This window comes from Coregonus clupeaformis, chromosome 7 (genome assembly GCF_020615455.1).
Source record: "Coregonus clupeaformis isolate EN_2021a chromosome 7, ASM2061545v1, whole genome shotgun sequence".
Classification (NCBI taxonomy): Eukaryota; Metazoa; Chordata; class Actinopteri; order Salmoniformes; family Salmonidae; genus Coregonus; species Coregonus clupeaformis.
The window spans coordinates 13178436-13195641 of record NC_059198.1 but is presented as its reverse complement, the minus strand read 5'-3'; the positions used below and the strand labels follow the sequence as shown (position 1 = coordinate 13195641).

The 17206-nt window shown below is 41.7% G+C and overlaps 2 protein-coding genes across 2 annotated transcripts; one reads left to right on the top strand and one right to left on the bottom strand.

The window, feature by feature from the left end:
- Positions 1–435: 435 nt before the first annotated feature.
- Positions 436–7600, bottom strand: rbis (ribosomal biogenesis factor). The gene is made up of 4 exons (XM_041880261.1): positions 7500–7600; positions 7177–7293; positions 2446–2562; positions 436–759 (listed from the first exon to the last, which is right to left on the bottom strand). Exons 2-4 carry the CDS (start codon positions 7285–7287, stop codon positions 691–693), a joined length of 297 nt encoding a protein of 98 aa, XP_041736195.1. The 5' UTR covers positions 7288–7293; positions 7500–7600; the 3' UTR covers positions 436–690.
- A 3179-nt stretch (positions 7601–10779) lies between these two features.
- LOC121569366 (carbonic anhydrase 1) lies at positions 10780–16253 on the top strand. The gene is made up of 7 exons (XM_041880260.2): positions 10780–10896; positions 11208–11405; positions 13157–13275; positions 13717–13809; positions 13959–14021; positions 14143–14298; positions 15540–16253. The coding sequence occupies exons 1-7, from the start codon at positions 10863–10865 to the stop codon at positions 15657–15659; spliced, it is 783 nt and encodes a 260-aa protein (XP_041736194.1). The 5' UTR covers positions 10780–10862; the 3' UTR covers positions 15660–16253.
- The last annotated feature ends 953 nt before the right edge of the window (positions 16254–17206 follow it).

Genomic DNA, 17206 nt, shown 5'->3' with positions numbered 1-17206 from the left:
CTTGTGACAGCCCCATGCTTATTGACTGAATAAATACATTCTCCACAGGTGGCTGGCCACAGAGAGACAGGCAATCAGCAGCACATCAGTAAAGCACCACCAACTGGCTACCGCTGAATGTGCCCAGCATACTTAAAACCAGCCACTGCCAGCAAGCTGCGCCGAGATGTACTTCTCCCAAAGTTATTTCAAAAGTAGAAGAACGAGTGATTTACTAATAGATACACCCACACATCATTCAGTAGATTATACAAGAACACCAAGAACAACTTAGTAATTAGTACATTATCTCATCAAGAGTGAAAATCCAATAGAAAATAAAAACTATCTTCATAAATGAAATACTGTGTGCTGCTAAGACCCTGACATTCAGCATTGGCAGCATAGATTTGTGAAGAGAGATCAATTTCAGCATTGACACATGCAATGGACACCTTAAGGTTGTTGATCATTATATTTGACAGATGTATCCAACAGGAAATCTACAATTTTACAGCAAGTGTCAACCTCTCACAAATGAGTCCTTTACATTCTTCAGCACATCTGCACAATTTTTTATACCACCATATTTACATATCATATTAGTCATATTACATTCTCTACAAGGTGGCGATGATGCCCCTTATGTGAATGTGGCAGTGTGGACTGTTCGAATTGTAACTAGATTTCATTTCATGCAGCCATTCTGCACTATAGCTGAGAGAACAGCTGGGCAGCGCTGTCCACATTCGCAGACTCCTTCGGTGCTTCACGGACAACCTGACAAAAAAAAAAAAGAGGCGAGAAAGGAAAATGGAAGACAATCAGACAACCATCAGAGAGAGGATACAGTGAGGGAAAAAAGTATTTGATCCCCTGCTGATTTTGTACGTTTGCCCACTGACAAAGACATGATCAGTCTATAATTTTAATTGTAGGTTTATTTGAACAGTGAGAGACAGAATAACAACAAAATCCAGAAAAATGCATGTCAAAAATGTTTTAAATTGATTTGACTTAGTACTTGGTGGCAAAACCCTTGTTGGCTATCACAGAGGTCAGATGTTTCTTGTAGTTGGCCACCAGGTTTGCACACATCTCAGGAGGGATTTTGTCCCACTCCTCTTTGCAGATCTTCTCCAAGTCAATAAGGTTTCGAGGTTGACGTTTGGCAACTCGAACCTTCAGCTCCCTCCACAGATTTTCTATGGGATTAAGGTCTGGAGACTGGCTAGGCCACTCCAGGACCTTAATGTGCTTCTTCTTGAGCCACTCCTTTGTTGCCTTGGCCGTGTGTTTTGGGTCATTGTCATGCTGGAATACCCATCCACGACCCATTTTCAATGCCCTGGCTGAGGGAAGGAGGTTCTCACCCAAGATTTGTGGTACATGGCCCCGTCCATCGTCCCTTTGATGCAGTGAAGTTGTCCTGTCCCCTTAGCAGAAAAACACCCCGAAAGCATAATGTTTCCACCTCCATGTTTGACGGTGGGGATGGTGTTCTTGGGGTCATAGGCAGCATTCCTCCTCCTCCAAACACGGCGAGTTGAGTTGATGCCAAAGAGCTCAATTTTGGTCTCATCTGACCACAACACTTTCACCCAGTTCTCCTCTGAATCATTCAGATGTTCATTGGCAAACTTCAGACGGCCCTGTATATGTGCTTTCTTGAGCAGGGGGACCTTGCGGGCGCTGCAGGATTTCAGTATTTTACGGCGTAGTGTGTTACCAATTGTTTTCTTGGTGACTATGGTCCCAGCTGCCTTGAGATCATTGACAAGATCCTCCTGTGTAGTTCTGGGCTGATTCCTCATCGTTCTCATGATCATTGCAACTCCACGAGGTGAGATCTTGCATGGAGCCCCAGGCCGAGGGAGATTGACAGTTCTTTTGTGTTTCTTCCATTTGCGAATAATCGCACCAACTGTTGTCACCTTCTCACCAAGCTGCTTGGCGATGGTCTTGTAGCCCATTCCAGCCTTGTGTAGGTCTACAATCTTGTCCCTGACATCCTTGGAGAGCTCTTTGGTCTTGGCCTTGGAGGAGAGTTTGGAATCTGATTGATTGATTGCTTCTGTGGACAGGTGTCTTTTATACAGGTAACAAACTGAGATTAGGAGCACTCCCTTTAAGAGTGTGCTCCTAATCTCTGCTCGTTACCTGTATAAAAAGACACCTGGGAGCCAGAAATCTTTCTGATTGAGAGGGGGGTCAAATACTTATTTCCCTCATTAAAATGCAAATCAATTTATAACATTTTTGACATGCGTTTTTCTGGATTTCTTTGTTGTTATTCTGTCTCTCACTGTTCAAATAAACCTACCATTAAAATTATAGACTGATAATTTCTTTGTCAGTGGGCAAACGTACAAAATCAGCAGGGGATCAAATACTTTTTTCCCCTCACTGTACTCAGCACACTCAACTCTCTGTCAGGTTATCCATTAATTCTCAGTTTAACCTTACCTGTGTTGGCTTTCTGGGCTCTGGAGCAGTGCATTTTGATACACTTTTGACATCCCGTTGGACCTCTGTAAATATTTTATTCAGGTTCTCCACCTTCTCGTTTTTCACTGCATTGATCTGTATACAAAGAAAGAAAACAGTTGTCAGCAACTGTGTGAAATACTACCCTTGCACAATACACATACAAGACGGATAAGTTAGCCTTCAGGAACAACCGTTTTACGGTGAGACGACACCTACCTGTTGCAGTCCTTTTTCTCACAGAGCATTTGCTGAGTGTCAGGGTTTAATGGGCAACTAGCCACAGGAGATTATAAAACACCAGAGCTTTCCAAATCAAGTAAATTTAGGAAGTATCACCAAGTAAAGTTTGCCAAGTAAAAAGTTAGCATTTGGAGACAGTGGCCAGCTGAATGCTTACAAGGTAAGAACACTTTATGGCATTGTGGGTGAATTCTCTCTTTCAATGCATTCAGTCAAAATGAAACTAGTCTATGACTCCAATGGGATTAATTGGAGAAACACCATCAAGAAATGATTACACAGAAAATGAGGGAACCTGGAAAACAGCAGTTGTAGCTAGGTGATCCTCAAGATGGTCTCAGAGCATGTCATATTATTCTGTACGTAAATCTGAGACACTACATTTAGTATGATATGTTAGGTTTCGTATTAATTAATTTGTGGATGTCCATCATCCATTTCGTATGATATGTTTACGAATTGCAATTTGTACAATATGTTACGAATTTGTAAAATGTGTGATATGTTACAAATACCAATTTGTTGGGGCTAACTTTACCTAGGTGGCTAACGCTAACGTTAGCTAGCTAAGGGTTAAGGTTAGGGTTAAGAGAAGTTGAGCTCAGGTGCATCCTGTTTCCATTGATCATCCTTAAGATGTTTCTACAACTTGATTGGAGTCCACCTGTGGTAAATTCAATTGATTGGACATGATTTGGAAAAGCACACACCTGTCTATATAAGGTCCCACAGTTGACAGTGCATGCCAGAGCAAAAACCAAGCCATGAGGTCGAAATTGTCCGTAAAGCTCAGAGACAGGATTTTGTTGAGGCACAGCTCTGGGGAAGGGTACCAAAAAATGTCTGCAGCATTGAAGGTCCCCAAGAACACAGTGGCCTGTGTTCTTAAATGGAAGAAGTTTGGAACCACCAAGACTCCTTCTAGAATTGGCCCGCCCGGCCAAACTGAGCAATCGGGGGTGAAGGGCCTTGATGAGGGGTGAAGGGCCTTGATGAGGGGAGGTGACCGAGAACCCGATGGTCACTCTGACAGAGCTTCAGAGTTCCTCTGTGGAGATGGGAGAACCTTCCAGAAGGACAACCATCTCTGCAGCACTCCACCAATCAGGCCTTTATGGTAGAGAGGCCAGACGGAAGCCACTCCTCAGTAAAAAGGCACATGACAGCCCGCTTGGAGTTTACCAAAAGGCACCTAAAGGACTCTCAGACCATGAGAAACAAGATTCTCTGGTCTTATGAAACCAATATTGAACTATTTGGCCTGAATGCCAAGCGTCACGTCTGGAGGAAACCTGGCACCATCCCTACGGTGAAGCATTGTAGTGGCAGTATCATGCTGTAGGGATGTTTTTCAGAGGCAGGGACTGTGAGACTAGTCAGGATCGAGGGAAAGATGAACGGCTCAAAGTACAGAGAGATCCTTCATGAAAACCTGCTCCAGAGTGCTCAGCACCTCAGACTGGGGCGAAGGTTCACCTTCCAACAGGACAACGACCCTAAGCACACATCCAAGACAACGCAGGAGTGGCTTCGGGACAAGTGTCAATGTCCTTGAGTGGTCCAGCCAGAGCCCGGACTTGAACCCGATCTAACGTCTCTGGAGAGACCTGAAAATAGCTGTGCAGCGACGCTCCCCATCCAACTTGACAGAGCTTGAGAGGATCTGCAGAGGAGAATGGGAGAAACTCCCCAAATACAGGTGTGCCAAGCTTGTAGTGTCATACCCAAGAAGGCGAGGCTGTAATCGCTGCCAAAGGTGCATCAACAAAGTACTGAGTAAAGGGTCTAAATACTTATGTAAAATGTGATATTTCCGTTTTTATTTTTTATAAATTAGCAAACATTTCTAAAAACCTGTTTTTGCTTTGTCATTATGGGGTATTGTGTGTAGATTCTCCCGAGTGGCGCAGTGGTCTAAGGCACTGCATCGCAGTACTAGCTGTGCCACTAGAGATCCTGGTTCGAATCCAGGCTCTGTCGTAGCCGGCCGCGACCGGGAGACCCATGGGGCGGCGCACAATTGGCCCAGGGTAGGGGAGGGAATGGCCGGCAGGGATGTAGCTCAGTTGGTAGAGCATGGCGTTTGCAACGCCAGGGTTGTGGGTTCGATTCCCACGGGGGGCCAGTATGAAAAATAAAATAATGTATGCACTCACTAACTGTAAGTCGCTCTGGATAAGAGCATCTGCTAAATGACTAAAATGTAGATTGACGAGGAAAAAAACAATTTCATCAATTTTAGAATAAGGCTGTAATGTAACAAAATGTGGAAAACGTCAAGGGGTCTGAATACTTATCGATTGCACTGTAAGTAAACTATGTTATGTAACATACTGTATCATTAACGTTACATCTAAAAACTCGGATTTCGCAACCTACCATAAAACTTCAATGAATAGCCCGGGCGTTTATTTGCTTAAATCACATAACACAACAGGCGCTTATTAAGCCTTGCTCACACTGCAGGCCTTAATGCTCAACTAAGTTTTGTTTTTCAGATCCGTTTTTAACTACCGACTGTCCAAACAGCAAATTAAAAGTGACCAAATCGGATGTGTGTTCAGACAGCAGTAATTTGCTGACAAGGCTACGCTAGTTGTCATAGTAACACCAGGTGTGTGTGCAGTGGTGTAGGCTGATTGGTGGTGGTGCTTGTGCTTCCTATCACTCAGAAGTTATGTAGCAAGCTAAGCCTCAAAGGATAAGATGATCCAACTTTCAAAACAAGTCCTTTTTGGCTAGCCACATCAGTCAACTAGCCAGCTGTTTAGTTTTCTAGCACATTCACTAATTTGTTTGTAAACAATTAACAAGCTAGTTAGCTACCACATGTTCTTGTGAAACTGTCAACAGAGTAGCTAGCAAGCAACAAGATATGCCGAATAACTATCTAAAAACCACTTGAGGGCAATTAAATCAGATTTGACCGTTCAGACAAGTCACATGGCCAGGAATCAGATTTGTATCTGACTTCAAACCACGAATGAAGGTGGTTTGAAATGTGGCTTGAAATATCTGATTCCATGTGCCTTATGGCTGTTCAGACTGCAGGAAAACGTCGAATCAGATATTTAAATAAATAGGATTTGAGTCTCTTCAAACTGCCAATGTGAACACTGCTTTAGAGACAAGCTTCTATATGAGCATGGCATTTATTTTTCTAATGCACACATCTTTTGCTAATTTGCATAGTTAATTGTTTAATTCCAGGATTCACTTCCAGTATTTTAATCAATTTCTTCATTTCCTGAACTAATGTGTTATCATTTACACACTGTGTCACGTTTCTTTTGTCTTAGTATGACTCTAGTTTAACAAAAAAAGAATTCCCCTCTGATTGCATTTTTGGCAGTTCTTACTTTCCCACTAGATGGCCATCTGCCGATTTCTAGGGGTCTGTACTCCTGAAGTTGACTGTTTTCCTGCTTGCCAGTTAGCTAGCAGTTCTCAGCTGTTAGCAGCCAACGGCTAGCAGTTTCTTACTGGCGATAAAAACGCCATATTTTTTTCGATTCATTACTGTACTTGATTGATGAATTAAGGTCAATAATTAGTAAATAACTCCCTCACCTGGTTGTCTAGTTCTTAATTGAAAGGAAATACCAAAAACCCGCAGACACTATGCCCTCCATGGAATGTCATAAACAATTCTTCGTAATTAATGGGAACCTCGTAAACAATTAATTTAGACCCGATGTTGTGCAATGTGTGCCGTTGCCCAGCTATTAAAAGGGACAGGCGGCTATTTGAGATTCGGCATTTAATTGAAATGTTACGGTAATACATCCGATAATAAGTGGCAAGCTGTGTTGACATAGCGGTGTAGGTTTCTAGTAACAACTTCTTAGGATTTTACATTGTCGTCATCTTCAAAGTTGTTTCCGCTGGTCGCAAATAGCCACATTTGCATGACATGAGCTGATAGGAATGTGAAAGACTTTCAAATTAAGTTTGAAACTAGTGTACAACACCGAAAGTAAAAGAAGCAAAAACGAAACTTAAGAATGGGAAGCGTAGAAATAGCCACATAGAACAGAACTACCACTTTATACTTGTTTTCAATGAGAAAGACATGTGAGTTATAGATCTATCAATGTGAACGTGGTCAGTTTGCCCAAAAAGTTTAATATTGCAGCTTTCATTCTTGTACAGAATCCAGCCTGGTTGACGTGACGCAATTTTCCTGATTTTTGACCACTTTTTTCCTCTGGCCTCCATTTATATAGTCACCCTAATTTTGGCCATTCTACAACGGTAAAAACTCCAATAACTTTTAAACGGATTATGATGGAGACATGAGGTTTGGACCATTGGCATTGGTTTTCTTATGGAATTATCTACACAATTAACATTTTACCCATTGGTCAAAAGATGCGTTTTTCATTGGACACCCTACTGTGTGAAGCCTATTAGCTAGCTAGCTGGCTAACTAAGATGGTAGGTAGCTACCTACCATTTTCCACTTACGTGTTTGAGAGTTGAAGTGACAGGTTTTGCTTTATTCTTTTGTTTTGTCTGTTTGTTGGCCACTCGGAACACATTTTGCTGCCTTTTGCCTTTTTGTTTATTCTTCGCCATGATTACCTATAATTTCAAAGAGAACAAACGTCTGTTGTTAGCAAGGTTACTAACTAGCTAGAGGTAGTTAAACTACCTCAGACCGACCCGTTGTGATCATACAATTTATTAGCTTATGTTGTCACAATATATAACGAAATACAGTAACATCACGTGCGTTCAATATGTGAATCCACAAAGCTAGATAAACTCGAAGAACAATATATACGAACCTCAAGAATTGGAAGACTTCGGCAACTGTAAAACGTGTTGATGCAACTGAGATTGACGCAATTTAGATGCGACTAAATCTGAACCAATCAGTGTTCGCGAAGACAGCAGATTGAAACGCCCCCATGATGCGCTGGATTTCCACGCTGTCCGCGCTGAATCCACGCTGGGTAAGAGAAGTAGCACAAAAATGATCGGGGTTATGTTATGCCTCATGTTGTTATTCTACAGCCTTTATGCAATACATGTATTTTATCTGAGGACATGATCGTATCATTCTTTGACCGTTCTCGTTTCCTTCGATGCTGAGGTGGTTGCAGTTTTCGGCTAGCAAGACAGAGTGCACTGGCAACAGCAGCTACAAAAACATTTGCTTTCTCATTATGACCGCCAGATGACAGCAACGTATCGCCGCAGATACACTTTCATCAGAGTCCATGAGCGTACACTAGTGACATCAATAAGGGATCATAGCGTTCACCTGGTCTGTCTATGTCATGGAAAGAGCAGGTGTCCTTAATGTTTTGTGTACTCAGTGGCGGAGTTAACCCACCGGGCACAGACGTCAATTCAACATCTATTCCACATTGGTCAACGAAATGACGTGGAAACGTTGATTCAACTAATGTGTGCCCAGTGGGAAGCCTATCACTTTTATAAAGGGGTTTTAAGCAACACTGTTATTTTTTGCATTTTCAGCATATTAGAAAATATGTTAGTCTGTCTATAATATTAAAGAAAAACTAGGATACAGATAGATACTTAACTGTTCTCAGTCTAGGCAAAATGTCATAACGTAGGCCTAAACATGATCAATAGACTAATACAAGTAATTATATACTACTGTAGCCCTGGGGCTAGGTGTAAATGAAAAACATCCACCTGAGACAATAATATACAATAATTCCATCTGCTCTATGCAGTGGCGACCCGTCATTCAGCGCAGGTGGGGCTGAGCCCCACATTTGTAGCTAAAAATAAATAAAAAAGGAAATTTGGGGGCTTGCCTGTTTGGCATTAATACATGTCACATATCAGTTTGCAAACAATGTAAAAAAAAAAAAAAAGTTATCTAGTTGCGCAGTGATTGGCTCAGTGTTCTGTCACTCATGGGGACACTACTTCACCGCCAAGTCTAAGGGTAGAGCTCGAAAATGCAAGCCCCTTGGGTGCTGACATAGAGTTACATTAGAAATGCCATCCAAGAAGGCTCAAGGTCATTGGCCACAGATAAAATGACGGGAAATCACATTATATCTATAGTAGCTTTGATTGGACTGATCATGTCAACACCATACTTTCAAAATCTTAGCTAGCAGTCATCATCATGAATCAAGTCGACTATCTACTGGCAAATCCTTTTTAATCTTTGTCATATGAAGAGAAATAATGTAGAGAAATTATAGATAAAACGTATTGGAGCTCATCGGTCATTGGACATAAACATTACACAACAAGTTGGAAATCGCAACTTCAACAATGAGTGGTTTGGAAGGAATCAGTGGCTAACTGCAAGCATTGCAAAGCAATCACTAGCCTGCTATTCAGTGGAGTGACTGTGTGGTCCTAAGTCTGGGATTAAGGGTCTCTTTTCCATGTTTAAAATGATAAACGTTCAATATTGGCCATGCTGTCAATGAAGCATGATTTGTGCCGGCTCAAAACAACTGTTAACTCGGAACTGCGAAATCTGACTTCAGTGAGTTCAAGACAACTGGGAACTCCGGAAAATCGAGCTCCGACTGGGAAACGGTCATCCAACTCGGAATTGTACATCCGGAACTCGGGCCTCTTTCTAGAGCTACGACCTGAAGATCACAGACGTCATCATGATTCTACCTTGTTTTTCAGAGTTCCCATTTGTCTTAAGTACCGTAGATCCAGAGAATGGCAGACTTTGATGACAAAGTTTGATGACAAAATTTGCCCACGAAGGACCAAAGGACCGCCGCGCCACCTTCCTGTTCAAGTGAGCACAGCACAAGTTGAGTCCAAAAATGTCTTGTCTGCTGCTGCATAAATTATGTAATATGCCAGGGAGATATGTATACTGTAGCTAAGAAAGTAATACTAAGTGTATGTTGTGTAGTAAGCTGTTAGTAGCCCATGTGCCTCACCCTAATAATTTAGTCTATTTTCCACTCTTAATTTTGCCTACTGTTCTGACTTGGTGGTGCACATGTAGCCTATAACCTGTTTTAGAGGAATGTAATCATTGAATATTGTAAGAGATTTAATTGTCTGCTTATATGCCCCCTTTATTTATCCTACGGTTCTGACTTGGTGTACAGGGAGAACACTGTAAGAACGGCCCATGTTCTAAATTCTGTGGCTGTACATTTTAAAGTGCTGAACAAATAGTTATATTGACTACCTCTGTCCTAGCTCACTCATGAATGTCTTAATTGAAATTACAGATTGCCTCTTATCCGCTTGTTGTCCCCTTATGCCATAGTTTGTACATCTCAATTGTCAGTAGAAACCACATTTGTTAAAGCAAGTCAGCCATATCAGCTATGTTTTTTAAAAGGTAGTAAATTAGGCTGAATGAACTGTTTCACTGGCAGACAAGGCTCCGCTGATACTGGTGCAGCAGTGGTAAGGTGTTGGGACTCTGCTGTTGGGACAACTTTATGTAGGCCCTAACAGTGTGTGGGCACCGTTTGTCACCGTTATAGTGCAATTAATATATTGTTTAGTGTTGTGTTGTGTAGTGGCTTTGCTGGCATGCATCCAACTTTTTTTGTTTTGTTTGCCCCACCAAGATGTACACGTTAAAATCGCCACTGGCTCTATTCAATAAATAATTTCACCTAAAGTACGTGAATACCACATAGACTAAACGCTCAATATATATATAAATAAAAAAAATAGTTCTATAGTCTATCGACAATTATGGTCATGTTCATCATTAAACGGGAAGGGAAGAAAGGACTCTTGAGTTCTCTCTCTCTCCCCCTGAGTGTGTGTGTGTGTACTCAAAATGCAATTGTAGCGTTTGAGTTTAGGAAGTGGAAGGCTCAACATCAAAGAGTTATTGCACATGGTACTGCTCGGGAATATCCATACAGCTTGTGTCTCGCCTTCCAGTGGCAAGTGATTTGGATGAAGGAGCGCTGGATGTATAGCGAGGCGGCTACTCACAACATATGTGGTGCCGCGCACACACACACACACACACAGTCTGGGATCATCGATCGATTGTGCTTCTAACTCCTCCCGCTCCTACACGCATTGCGAAACACGCAATCCACAGGGAGCCTATATAAGCTCTGACAGTTGTCAAGTGGAGGACACTGGCTGTTTGCACTCCGGAGCGACGCAATTTTGGGGGATTTACAGCACTAGATACCCAAATAGTAACAATGTCTCATGCATGGGGATACGCACCGGACAATGGTGAGGCGCTTGTGCTCTGTTCTTATCATGACATTAAAAGGGACCTGTAGTACAGCATATACTGTCCGATGAATGAATGAAAACACAACGGTCATGCATTGATGAATCATTGTCTACATGTATTTTTATGCATCCCTCTTTGACATTGCTATTAGGCTACCGTGCGTCATAACAATCTCACCCCGTTACAGCGAGCTGCAAGATTATCGAAAATATTCTATGTCATTGGAAAGCAATAATTGACGTAGACTACATTTTTGACAGATACTGTATTATTGTCTCCAAATGCAATGTCCCCACTGTCATTATAGGACCCGACAAATGGTGTGAAGGCTTCCCAATTGCCAACGGACCCCGCCAGTCTCCCATTGACATTGTACCTGGGGAGGCTGCCTTCGACGCAGCCTTGAAGGCGCTCACGTTGAAGTACGACCCTTCCACCTCCATTGACATTCTCAACAACGGACATTCCTTTCAAGTGACCTACGCCGACGACAACGACAACTCAAGTTAGTGTCAATCTTTATGCATGCGTCATGACAGGTGTCTCGAAATGGTATCTTGCAGTTGTGGATACTTTGTGCACTTCTTTAACATTAATAATTCATACATTTACAAAGTAACAAATATTATAACAAATATTATCGTCATGGAATAGGGCTGGATGAGACTATATTCATTCACTACCCACACTATGACATGAAAACAATAGTAGGTAATGGAATTGGTAACGCAACCCCTCACAAACCTTTCCCTGCACGTAAAACCTTTAGACTGGAAGAGGGGTCATTAGCGCAAAAAAGGAGAAGGTCAGTTTATGCAAATAGAACTGAGTCTGGTTAACCATTAATGTGTCAGGAGTGAATGGGAATGTTTTTAGTAACAAAGTACAACATTATTATATTTTACTCGTTTTGCTGTCATTATAATTCGATTAATAATAGGCTATTGCCTAATACAGTGCAAAAATGTAATGACAACCAAATCCAGAAGAAAAAAAATACTACATTTTTGGGGGGGATTTCCCATTCATTTTGATAAAATATTGGTGTGAGAAATTTATAAACTAGTCATTCTGAATCTTAATATAAGATGTTGCATTTTTATATTCCTGAGAGTTGTTACACAATAGATTATATTGTCTCTGTAATCACTGATGGCATGTGATCCTAGCACCCTATTAAATGCAGCATTAGGCCTGCCTATATGTCAGGTGGCTTGGTATAGGATTTTGGATATTGAATTGGTAATCCTTTACGTCAGTATTTTTGATCGCCTTAGTGCTTACAGGGGAGCTCAGAGGGTAAATGTATCATGTTTGTTGTGTTAACTTAATGGAAGCTAATTGAAATTGAATGCCAAGTTCATATTCAAACACAAATATAAGCTTATGCCTGAAAGAAAGAATGACTGTTAGTCATACCTGTCTGTGTGTAGGCCTACATTGGAAATTACACCATCATAGCTGTAGTCTGTCTAACCACAGGGTGTGGTCAATCTCAGTCTCATAATGTAATCCTACATTAGAAACCTGTAGACACTCACACACTCACTCCCTTTGCTACTTGTCAGATAAGTCTCTACCTTATCAAGCAGAACCAACTGTTGTGAATCATGTCCTAAAAATCCTGTTAAAAGAGCACCTATAGGCTGTAGCCTAGTCTGTCAGCATCAACTGTGACATCACGTGAGATGAAAATAGACTAATTAGTCAAGGATTACCTGCTGCCACTACATTGGTATAAATAGATGACTATGTCAAAGGAACAATACCTGGAAAGTATCTTAGGATGACCTTGGGTTTGCTGCTTTTGGGTCTGGATAACGCAACAGGAACTGAGTCTGCTGCTTCCATCGAACAGGACGTCTGTGTGCTAGTGTGGGGGAGGGGTGGGGGTGGCAGTGACACAAGAGCGGCTTTTGCATTGCTCTGTTAATATTAACATTATACCGGTCAAGACAACTCATCGCATTGTGTCTTGTGACACATTTTCATCATGGACCAAAGATTAAAAGAGATGTTAGCTCAGTAAAAAAAGAAAGGAAAGGAACATGGTGTATTTTGAAATCTTATTATGAATGCATAATGATCCTGTTCAAAATGTGAACATCTCATGTGTTTTGTACATGCAAGTCTTGTAGTGCTATTACACAAAGTGGACTTAAACTGGTGTAGGTAGTACTAACTCGGGGCCCATAACAGGTTGACCCATTGCACTTATACGTGTTAACGTCTTTGTTTTCTGTGTTCTGTTGGCAGCTCTGACAGGGGGGCCCATTTCAGGGACGTACAGGCTAAAGCAGTTCCACTTCCACTGGGGCGCCAGCGACGACAGGGGTTCTGAGCACACTGTGGCCGGGACCAAGTATGCTGCTGAGGTACTGACACTGGTCACACACACTTGGTTTGAATCCCTTAGTTTCAACACCAAAGTTTGAATGGTATGCATTAGTAGTGCAACATACAGTATTTGGCAAGCCATCAATATGTTTTTTTTTAGTTTTTTCCATAAATGACTTATAAGGGTCAGTGAACTTTCAGTTCATGGAGTGAAAATGTTCCCATGACATTCAATGAGGAATTTCTGCGAATTTGTGAATCGAATTTCCATGTATTTCCTGAATTGACTTTGGTGAAATGGAATTGACTTCAACCCTGCTTTTCACTAAATCATTATGTAATTCAACAAAAGCCTCAGGCATGCAACTTCCAAATTGGTCTAAACCCCTAAACCCCACTGTACAAAAGACCCAAGGCCTGGTGGTAAGAAAATACTCCTTAGGGTTGCTCACTGCTTGTGTCCTATTTCTTTATTTTAGCTCCACCTGGTGCACTGGAACACCAAGTACCCCAGTTTTGGTGATGCTGCTAGCCAGTCTGATGGCCTTGCTGTTGTAGGAGTCTTCCTCCAGGTGTGTAGCAATGGACTCAGCTGTATACCTTCAATTGTTTTGACTTAGTTTACTAGTTAAAGATAATATAAATATATTTTCAAGCGCAATATTTTGTTTAAATTATCATTATTATTTGCCATTTATGTGTGTTGAATTTGTCTGGTTAGGTTGGAAATGAAAATGCCAATCTTCAGAAGGTCCTTGATGCTTTTGATGCCATTAAAGCCAAGGTAAGTCTATCTGGAGCTAGCATTCTAAGTGGTGCTACTGCTAGCATGGAACCAGTCATTCTCTGAGCCAATCATTGACCTGCTGATGTGAACTTGCCGTTGCCTCCCTCTTTGTTTACAGGGCAAGCAGACCTCTTTCGAGAACTTTGACCCCACCATCCTGCTCCCCAAGTCCCTAGACTACTGGACTTACGACGGCTCCCTGACCACACCCCCTCTGCTGGAGAGTGTCACCTGGATTGTCTGCAAGGAGTCAATCAGCGTCAGCCCTGTCCAGGTACGATAGGTCACGTGAGCTCATTGAGTAGTAAGGGGTTGAATTTACACTCTGCAGCTACAGTATGCTGGCTTTGTTCCAATAGTCTGGAATAGCGTCCTTTCTTAATCTCTTCCTTGATAAAATAGTCTACTTGACAACTAAAATGTATTGTAGATAAGAGGATTTGATAGTTGAGAGGTATCTGACTGCTATTTCTGCAGTCTTTTCTACTATTTTAGAGTAATGGGACACATGTCCTTCCAAGATTCCAGGTCATTGAGGTCATTCCCAGTTCTCCACCAAAACTGAAAAGATTCCTACGTGCCTGTCCAGCTGGACGTTCTGTTGGCATCCTATTTTTCTAAAAAAAGAAAATAAAGTAGTATGTGGGAGGTCTGTTTATTTCTAGTGGACTTGAAAATTCTCCTACTTTAACCTCAACCCACACATTTTCATACAAGCATAGTCATGTTGGAAGTTCCTGTAAAATGGCAGCCCACATCTTCTCTAAACCCTGCCCTTGTGGCTTGACTCACTTGTGACTATGTGAAAATTAACACTGCCCAGTCAAATGTTTATTTAATACCTTTGCCTGGGCGTCTCAAGGGTGAACAGGGAAATGTGCACATAGGCTTTAGAGGGGGTGCCGTACTAGGCAGAGACATAAGATATGATATCAAAAAAATTATTCATACAGTAAATATCATGAATGGTAACAGTAACACTTCAGAAGAGGGAACACTGTATTAAGCGCTTATCAGTAGCTAATGACGCACTATTAGAAGCTACTTGAAGATTATAATATTTGGGTGGATATTAGTCTAATAAGAACTTACTTGTCTCCCCTTATGTTCAAATGTTATTCAACCCCTGAGGTTGATAAATAAGATAGACTTGTTTCAGGGGTTGAAAGTAGTATTGTGTGCACTATGTACTTTACAGTATGTCCAATGGCTGTAGCCATGAACTTGTGACCTCTTACTAATTTATTGGCCAAAATTAATGGCAAATCTCTTAGATGGGTCATTTGACTGTACCTCAATCTCTTTGTCAGACTTAAGCATCAACAGAAAGACACTAAGCTTAGTTCCATGAATCACTGTTTAGGAAAATCATTTAAATAGAGAAGTCCCACACAACCTTTGATTTACTTGATGAAGGCTACAAACTGTATGACTGGAGATGTATTGGAGTGAGTGATAGGGACAGGAGGTAAGGAGTATAACTCTATCTCCTCTCTCTCCTTTCTCCTCTGACAGATGGGCAAATTCCGGAGCCTGCTCTTCTCCGGAGAGGGTGAAGCCGCCTGCTGCATGGTGGACAACTACCGCCCCCCTCAGCCCCTCAAGGGCCGCGCTGTGCGTGCATCCTTCAAATAAATCCCCCTGCCCCCCAATCCCCCTTCCCCCTCTGCTTAGTGAGACACCCAGGCGTGCCTCCCCTGCATTAAGCCTCAGAGCATTTTACATTTTTTTGAAGAACAAAATCCCTCCTTTCCTGTCGCCTCTCTTGAGCGATAACCATCCAGAGAAGCCCTGATGTACACAAGACAAGCACTCCACAGTGGTGGCTATAATGTGACAGATTTACCGGGATTTTGCCTCCGGTGCCAATGTTGTAGACAGCTACTGGGCTCTGTAGTTTTTCATAGATAGAGAGATAGGATGCGTCAACAAACAAACAAAGCTTGCAAAGAGGCTAAGAATATAGAAATATAGCTGGGATAATGTCATAGATGATTCAGTTGGAGAAAGACAAGCAGACCTGACTAGCAGTCAGTGACAGGCCTTGGATGGATGAAACTGCTTCACCATCTGTGAATAGGGCCAGACACACACACACACACACACACACACACTGCCAGTCTGTCTGTAATCTCTGATTGACTGCCTGCCTCAGGATCAGGGCAGCTTAATGGAACACAGCGGTCGCTTCCATCACACCCGATCGAACCAGAAAATACCCCTCTGGCACATACACATATATATATATATATATATATATATATATATATATATATACGCACACACACACAGGCCTACAGGCATTGACCTGCTCATTGATTTTCATACTAAGCGTGCCCACAGTGCATACACAGCGTACAGACACACACATTGACATACATTCATGCACACACACATCATAGGAGGTTACAGCTACAACTGTTAGCTACTGAGCTCTGTCATGACAATGGCTTTGCTTTTCTGGGTTTATATAGCAAAGCCTCATCTTCAATAATTTGGTTTATTTGTTTGTTCCTCTTGGTGTTATTAGCAATATTAATGGATGTCTTTTTTCATTTTTTAAGTGATTCCTGAATTGTGTTTTGCAACCGAAGGCTCCTCTGTACTTGTAGTATTGTCTTGATGATATGACAACAGGAGGGTTAGGTTATGACCCTTTTCAGATGTTATGAATTGTGTAATGGAATATCCCCCTATGCATTGTTTAACAAGCCCCTATGTATTGTGTTGTTGTAATGTTTCAAACGCACAGTCGCCTTGTGTGATGCCATAGGGCACTACAGCCAAGGAAGAATCAACCCGCCAACTGATAAGCTTTGTAGTGTTAGCGGGGTGTCAGGTCCTTTTAGGCCAGATTACGAATGACGAAGGGTCACCTTTAATTTTGGGACCACAGAATATGCTAATTCAACAAAACAAAAAAGAGAATGAAAGTGAAACTATGAATCATGTCTGTCAAAAAAGGATGATTGTATTTGATAATGAAATTGACTTTAAAAGCCTTATGCCAAGCACAATTAAAGGGCCACCCTGGGAGTAAGTCTTGCTGTTTTTGGAAGTGGAAGTTTTATCAGTTGAATAAATATATTTTATGACAATTTTTTGTCTCCGTTGTACTTTGCCTACTTCACAACCAGACAGTTAGGGCTCTATTCAATCAGATCCACATTAGCCGACATCTG

Coding starts and splice junctions, on each gene's coding strand:
- rbis (XM_041880261.1), bottom strand. CDS start 7,287: ATGGCGAAGAATAAACAAAAAGGCAAAAGGCAGCAAAATGTGTTCCGA. Junction 2,563..7,176: donor TCACTTCAACTCTCAAACAC/GTAAGTGGAAAA, acceptor CTTTGTATACAG/ATCAATGCAGTGAAAAACGA. Junction 760..2,445: donor AGCCCAGAAAGCCAACACAG/GTAAGGTTAAAC, acceptor TTTTTTTGTCAG/GTTGTCCGTGAAGCACCGAA.
- LOC121569366 (XM_041880260.2), top strand. CDS start 10,863: ATGTCTCATGCATGGGGATACGCACCGGACAATG. Junction 13,276..13,716: donor GGACCAAGTATGCTGCTGAG/GTACTGACACTG, acceptor TCTTTATTTTAG/CTCCACCTGGTGCACTGGAA. Junction 14,299..15,539: donor TCAGCGTCAGCCCTGTCCAG/GTACGATAGGTC, acceptor CTCCTCTGACAG/ATGGGCAAATTCCGGAGCCT.